Genomic DNA, 8,008 nt, shown 5'->3' with positions numbered 1-8,008 from the left:
GAAAGATGAGTCCGCTGTGCCGCTGTGCCGAGGAGGAAGGAGGTCTGGGGGAAGGGAGTGCAGCAAGAACAAAGGATCTTTTCTCTCCCTCCCCAAGCAAGTCTCCGGGTGACCGGAGGCCAAAGTTTTCACCTCCTGCGATGTTCTCTGGTGTTCAGAAAGCCTCGCTGTGGTTTTCCTGGGTTGGGGGTCCTTCCATTCTCCAACTCAGAAGATCAGGTATCCCACTGCTCAGAAACTGTGTGTGCTAGTCGCCATCTTGGCTCCGAATCCCACATATTTCTTTTTCAAAAGAAAAAAGGAAAACAGGCAACTATGATAGTTGATAGAGAATGTTGTCAACCTAATTGTGGTAGCCAATGTATAATACATTTACATATCAAGTCAAGACACTATAACATAAGTATACATGATTTATTTGTCAATTACACATCAATAAAGCCAAAGACACAGATTGAGAGAGAGAGACAGAGGAGGAGAAGGAGAAAGAGGAAGAAGAGCTGGAGGAGGGGGACCATGTTATCAGCAAATAAGACTTTGGGAATCTGGGAATGGACAGAGAGGCTTGTGTGCTTCCACATATGCACAAAGTCTCTCCTGTACAGCCTCTGCTACATGAAAAATATCTCATTATACAAAAGAGGGATGAATGAAAAGGAGGTATACATATATACCAGTATTATCATATGTCCCTACTTCAAACTCAATGAACATGTCTTCCACATGAAGAAATTCCCAGGTGTCTTTGTGATGCTGGATAACAATGCAATTGCATGTTCATGGAGAATGCTTGATTCATAAGTACACTTTCTTCGCCTGACAAACTGACTTTTGTTTATCACTGCAAGGGATGTCATTCCAGCCCCATACAGGTTTCCGATAATTTATTGTAACACATTGCTCCTTCGGATTGCTGGGCTCACCTTCATGCCAGAATCTGGAATGGAGAAAAGAGCATCAGGGTGTGTCCTACAATAATGTTTGAAAAGAGAAAGCAAGGGTAACCAAGCCTGAGGATGAGGTTGGAATTTGTGGAAATCAGATTCAGGTATGTACAAATCAAGCAATCTCCATCACCCACATCTGACATTTCCCTTGATAACAAGACCTACAGCACTCAATGCAATATCAGTGTGGTTCTTAAAAGTTCTCCCAGCTCACACCTCGAAGGCTACTGTTTCTTCATCCCTAGGTATTGGTACCAGGAGACAGCAAATTAATGGTGCTTATTTTATGCTGAAAGATTCTCTTCTTATTCTCATGTTTTAATGAGGTTGGTTTTTTCTTCATTTTACAATGAAATTATTTTAGAGACTGCAGGACTAGTTAAAATACTAGATAATCTACTTATTCCTGTCATCTAGTACAAGTAATTAACCTGGATTCCTAGTTTTCTACTCTGAAAACTGAGAACAATAACCTCACTATGTATTTCTCACAAGAGCTATCAGGATAGAATATAAGAACATACTGAAATATTAGAGTGTTGGTATAATGTTCTTGTGGAATGTATACAATTTACCCTTGTTCATTCAAACGCTGATTTCTCTACCCCACTATCTGATTTCAATCAGTACATTGTATTGTGGTGTTTATTCTAAGAATCACCTGTCTCAAGTTTGTGTAAACATGCCACCATTTGTTCTCTGCATTTTCTATAAAACAACCAGCCAGTGCTGTGCAATGGAGAGAATAGGGTGGGACATTCTGGTCTGGAGGGGCAGAAAGAGAAGAGAGTGGGAGGATCAGAGGGAGAGATCAGCAGGAGAGGACTTGGAACCATGAGGAGAGATGAACCGGACCTAAGATAAGGACTAAAAGCAAGTATAATGTGGGAAATCTGAATGGGAGGAAACTATGCAGGCTTGGAGGTTTAGGATGGAGTAACTATTGTGCTCTAGGTTAATTATATAAATCCTAGTCTCTGTGTGGAGATTTGGGTATACAGCAGGTTTAAGAATAGCCACTGTTTAACTAAAAGATAAATCAATAATAAATATTAATATTGGACAATATTAGGGTATTTAAATAATTAAATAAATATGAGATAACAATATCAGATTGAGGGCTTTTGATTTATGTGAAATAATCAGTTATGATCTTGACATGAATTTTTTTTCTTAGAAAGGTATAAATGTTGGTTGGAGAGGAGGCTCAGACTTTAAGAGTGCTTGCTGATTTTCCCGAAAATGTAAGAGCTCTCTTCCCATGTTGGCCGAGTCACACCACCTGTAACCCAGGCTCAGGGATTTCAACATCAGTTTATGGGCTCCACGGACACCCACCTACACATGACACACATTCACGTTCACAGAGATACACATATACACAAATAAAAATAAATTAAATCCTATTTTTAAAGATATAGATGAGAGACTGGAAGCATGATAAAATCCACTCAGGTGTAAGGACCTTGGTTGGGTGCCCTGGTTTCTTGTATTCTATAATCTCAGTTTCCTCATCTCTACTGGAAGTATCAATATCATATGTCTCACAGGACTCCTTTGATGAGTAAATGTGGGAGTATGAGTACCTCCCTCCCCAGCAGTTACACCAGGAGTGAGCTATTTTAATTTTACAACTGAAGCTGGAACACCCTCAGTTCTTCTCATGAACAGGACCCAGGACTCCTCCATATGACTCTATACTCACGTGGCACTCTCATTGTATGGTGTCTCATCAACCCATTGCCACTGTCGATGACCTGCATCCCACAGCCCTATAAAATAAGTAGCACCAGTTTCCAGGATCTTGGTGATGAAATCCTAAAAGAAAAGAAAGAATCAGCTTTCAGCCTGGACTGAGCACTTCTTTTTCTGCAATATAATTTTTTAAAAGACCTTTATTATTTTAATGATACAAAATTATTGGGTTTGATATGATGCAAATATGCAAATACATAATAATCAAATCCTAGTTCATCTCTGTAAGGCCCTTAAATATTTTTCAAATTTTACATTAATATACAGTAATTGTACATTTTAGAGGTACACTTGATATTTAGACTGATTTTCCCCTCTGGTCATGTAGAGATAAGAAGACAAAGAAAGAACCAAGGAATAGAAGAGCCCCCACCACCCTCAGGAGTGCATGTCTTCTCTGGCTGATCAGGACACAGCTAAAGTCATCACTCATATTTTCATGAGACTGCAAACAGTCTTTGACCATGATAATAATGAATTCTCATCTCAGACTCACTCCCCTCTTTTCTTCACCAACACTATTCTTGAAAGTTGTGCATATTCCCTGTTTTCTCCCTTTTCCGCTATCCATTCCATTTGCCTTTCTTAATGAGGATTGAGCATCTTACCCAGGGGCTTCCTTCTCACTTAGCTTCTTTAGGTGTACGGATTTTAATATGTTTATCCTATATTATATGTCTAATATCCACTTATAAGTGACTATATACCGTGTGTGTCTTTCCGCTTCTGGGATACCTCACTCAGGATGATCTTTTCTAGTTCCCACCATTTGCCTGCAAATTTCAGCCTTACCAGTCCACAGAGGAAGACAATGCAGCCAGTCCTGATGAGACCTGATAGGTTAGGATCAGAAGGAAGGGGAGCAGGACCTCCCCTATCAGTGGATTTGGGGAGGGACATGGGAGGAGAAGAAAGAGGGAGAGTGGGATTGGGAAGGAATGAGGAAGGAGGCTCAAGCTGGGATACAAAGTGAATAAACAAAGTGAATAACAAAAATTTAATATTTTTTTCAAAAACAAAAAAAAGAAAGTTGTGCATGAGAGAATGTGAATTTCCCATTCATTACTTCAGATGTTTTGTTTATGATGGTTGGTTGTGACTCTCCCAGTTTGATCCTGTTTCCCTCTGCCATTCTCTGTTAGGCAACTGGCAATAGCATAGGAATCCTTAGAGTGCTGAGATCATAAACTCGTCTTTCAAGCAGAAACATTCCATCCTTCCCTCCACCCTCATGTGTTGGTCTGATACAATGATTCCCTGGGGTGTGTTTAGGTCCACAGAAGGGGGAGCAGGTGCAGAATGCAAAGGCTGAAGCACCCATTTCTGCCTATCTGATGGAAAGCCTCCTGCACCGACACTCATGCCAACACAACTCCCGAACTGACTAAAGAGTGTTAAGTTGGTTATTTTATTCGTGACTAATATAGGTGTCTCCTGATGTTTCTCTTCACTTCCATAATTTAATTTTTATGCTTTCAAAGTATAATATATTCTATATGAAATAGAACTTAGGAAATATTTATTTAATATCAACCCAGAAAATGTTATAATTGTATTTAAAAAAAAAAAAAGAGGCAGACAGCATGTCTGGCCCATTTCCCACACTCCACACTCTCCCAAGATTCACCTGTTCTTCCTGGCTGTAGATCACCAGCAGATGAGCCCCCATGAGGGAGCACCGATTCTTACTTTCACTCCAATTTGAGTTCTTCAAAGTGAAGTAGCACTGGGAACCAAATGGCTCCCAATCCTTTGGACAACAGCTCCAGACTTTATTTTTGGGGAGAAGAAATAAATGTAAGTGAAATGTAATAAAGTCATTTTTAAAGCTGCTTGTAAAGCAGTTGGTGGTGACATACAACTTAAATCCCAGCACTTGGGAGGCTGAGGCAGACGGTCTCTTGTACATTCAAGGTCAGTGTGGTTATAAGACAAGACAGCCAGGGCTACACAGAAAAACCCTGTCTCCAAAAAGGAAAAAAAATGGCTATTTGCAGAACTCACATTGATGGAAGCTGGAACTCCCAACTTCTCCAGATACAACAAGGAGTCCCTCACCCCTCAGTTGCCAAGCAACCCATGTCTACCTCCATTGGAGCTAATGTCGGGGCCTCTTTGTCCTTCTGGGTTGCAATCAGAAAAAGCCAGAAAAACAGACTATAAAAGACACTCAGACTCCAAGGATATAATGTGAAACAGTTTGATTCTCCAAAGAATAGGGAAGAGTTTAAGTTAGCCTGGATATAGTTAGCCTGAGTATATATAACTCCATTTTAAAATAAAGAGCCATCTTGACAGGGAGCTGAATTCAGGTACCAGGAAATATCACAAAATGTGCACCTGGCAGAGAACAAAGTTAACTCTCTTAGCAACAACCTCCAGGAAATAATACAGAATAAATGCTTCATAGAAAATAGATACAATCTCCCTGGCAATAATCAATGGGAATGGGTTGGAAATTGAGTGGGAAAATTCTCCCCAATGTTTCAGATATGGTTTAGAAAAATAGCCATTGTGATTATATGCCTTAGCCATTGTGATTGTGTGCCTCAGAAAAGGTCACCCCGCCCTGCTAAATTTCACCCAATTCTGTAATGCCAAGGCTTGTGCCCCCTTGCTTGCTGCCATGGAAACCCCTGCTCACAGAATTTCCCTTTAAAAATCCTGTTCACTCAGAGCTTGGGGTCCCACTTCTCTACTGCTGCACCAGTGAGTCTTGGGTCCCAAGTTCGATCACTCTCATAATAAAGCTCTCTTGCTATTGCATCAAGTAGCCTCCTAGTGGTCTCTGAGGGTCCTGTGAACCTAGCATTACAATAGAACTAATCATACTAAGAACCAGAAAATTTTATAATTTATTATGTTGTACTTAAACAACACATGTCAATTATCATGGCAGCCAAATTCTGACACAGACTTTTAAATTGGTGATGGTACAAATATTTCACAAAAATATTACAAAGACTCTGGAGATAAATGTAAAGTAGAAGGCCTCAAAAAAGTAAAAAAAAAAAAAACAATGTAAATAAAAATCTAATAGAATATTTTTAGTGCAGAGGTTATAGTAAAATGGAGGTGACAAATCAGTTAATTGGAGAAACAAAAACCACAGAACTTGAATAGGCATAAATAAATAAATAAATCCAGTCTTCCATCATGATCCCTAATCTGTCTATATGAAATGAGAAGGGTATAAAATATATGAAAAATAAAACAAAGAACTGAGAAACACATTGTAGCAGATATACAGAGATATATTCACACACACACACATGTATATCCCTGTATGTTTATATGGAAGCCAAGAATGTCAAAAAGATGAGAAAACATCAAACAATGGGAGGAGACGAAGAACAAATGGCCAAAGCTGCAGTATTAAGTGAAGAACTGAGAAATCACGCTTGCAATGGTAAACACAAACAAGGCTCAGACAACAGAGCCTGCTGTACATCTTTATGAAGAACTTGGACAGATTCTGTCTCTTGAGAAACCTAACCCACTATTCCATCATAATGTGGGCTACATATGGCAACATCCTTCCAAACATTATACTGTGGAAAATGGAGAAAAAAATCATTTTTTACATTTAATTATAATGTAACTATGTCATTTTTCCTTCATTTTTTCCCCTCTAATCCCTGCCATGTTCCCTCTACCCTCTCAAATCCTTGACCTATGTTTGTTGTTATCAGAGCTACAGGCAATTAATAACTACTTAAAGAGGGAGAATTAACCTTCTCCAGTGATGAGCCTTCTAACTGCTTATCCAATACCTCGTGGTTAGCCGTTAAAAGGAAGGTTTCCTGGCCAGACACAGCATAGCACAGTGCAATAAGACTAGGCCTAACACTCTTTTCAAGGCTGGTTGAAGCAACCAAGTAGGAGGTAAAGGATCCCACAAGGAGAGGATGCTTGCTCTTTTCTGAAGGGAAACAGGGGAGCAGTGGGTCTGGAGAATGAAGAGGTGTGGGAAACAGGGAGGAGATGGGGAAATAAACGCTGTGGTTGGAATGTATTCTATGAGAGAAGAATACATATTTTTAAAAGTAATAAAAGTTTTAGATGATAAAAAAGGTATGCTTTTAAATGACCAACCTTAAGTAGAACATCAGGCACTATCAACAGTCTACAATAATTTTTATAATTTTACAGCATTTCACACCTGTATCCTCCTCCTCAAAAATAATTAATAGAGGAATATCTTATAATATGCCAGATCAGTCATCCTCAAAACTGATAATCAGAATCATTTAAAAGAAGACTTTTTTTGAAAACTTATCCCAACCAAAGAAAGACTAAAGAGATGTGACAGCTACATACAATGTGGTGACCCAGATGAGAGTCTAGTACCTGTGAACTTCAGCAGCGTTGACGTCAGGATTCACTGGATAGTTGTAGCAACCACATTTGCTGATGGAAGATGTTCATATGGGGACACTATGTATATGTCATGTTAGAATGGTATCTTTAGATCATCACATGAAATCTTCTATAAATTTAAAATTGTTCTCATTAAGAGTTTACAGCCAGATGTGGTGGCGTACACCTTTCCCAGCACTCTGGGAGGCAGAGGCAGGTGGATCTCTGTGAGTTCAAGATCAGCCTGGTCTACAAATGAATCCAGGACAACCAAGGCTATACAAGAAAACCCTGTCTCAAAAAAAATTGTTCTCAAGGAATCTAATAAAGTTTTATTGTTGTAGTAAATAAAAAATGAGTGTTGGAGCTTTAGTGTTTATTATTAGCCCTATGATTATCATGGTGGTATTATCTAACCCACTATCACAAATAACAAGACAAAGACACTGGTTAAATTTTATAATTGCCTTATTTACCTTGAGCTGGGCAGATATTTCACTTGCACTGTCTCAGTATCCTCACCATCCATCTCCCAGCCCCCATCCAATGCTATCCACCTAATACTCCTCATATGGACTATCTTCCATCCATAATCTTATAAATACTTGCTTTTATCCTTTATCTGGGCCTTTCCATGCCATTATTGGAGTCCTTCCTCCAAGCCCATGTGGTTTCTTCTCCACACTAATCCATTGTGGCTTCCTCCTTCTTCCTCTCTTCCTGTCCATCTGTCTCCCACTATTCTCCTGTCCAAAGCCAGGGAATGTTCACCAAGCCTACCCTATTCTGCCATGCCCAGGTATAGGTTGTTTAGTCAACCAATCAGATATAATGACTTAGGCAGGTTTACACAACAAGAATAGATTTACAGAACAAGGATAGGTTTAACCAGATCTTGAGGGCTAGCATCAGAACAACTCCCAACACTTTATGTAATTAATATTCAT

General features: G+C 39.4%; 1 protein-coding gene across 3 annotated transcripts in view; it reads right to left on the bottom strand.

The window, feature by feature from the left end:
* Positions 1-400: 400 nt before the first annotated feature.
* Positions 401-8,008, bottom strand: part of LOC110556297 (C-type lectin domain family 4 member A-like) — a 28,219-nt gene continuing 20,611 nt past the window's right edge. For 2 of the 3 annotated variants that reach the window (XM_060384173.1, XM_060384174.1), the window contains 2 exons: positions 4,330-4,472; positions 2,774-3,659 (listed from right to left, as the gene is read on the bottom strand). In XM_060384173.1, the coding sequence (XP_060240156.1) occupies positions 3,402-3,659; positions 4,330-4,472 (401 nt within the window). In that variant the 3' untranslated portion in view covers positions 2,774-3,401. The other variant, XM_021649999.2, reaches the window with a different exon arrangement.

Source organism: Meriones unguiculatus, chromosome 5 (assembly GCF_030254825.1).
Source record: "Meriones unguiculatus strain TT.TT164.6M chromosome 5, Bangor_MerUng_6.1, whole genome shotgun sequence".
Lineage (NCBI taxonomy): Eukaryota > Metazoa > Chordata > Mammalia > Rodentia > Muridae > Meriones > Meriones unguiculatus.
Note: the sequence above shows the minus strand (reverse complement) of the source record. Positions and strands in the feature narration are given on the sequence as shown.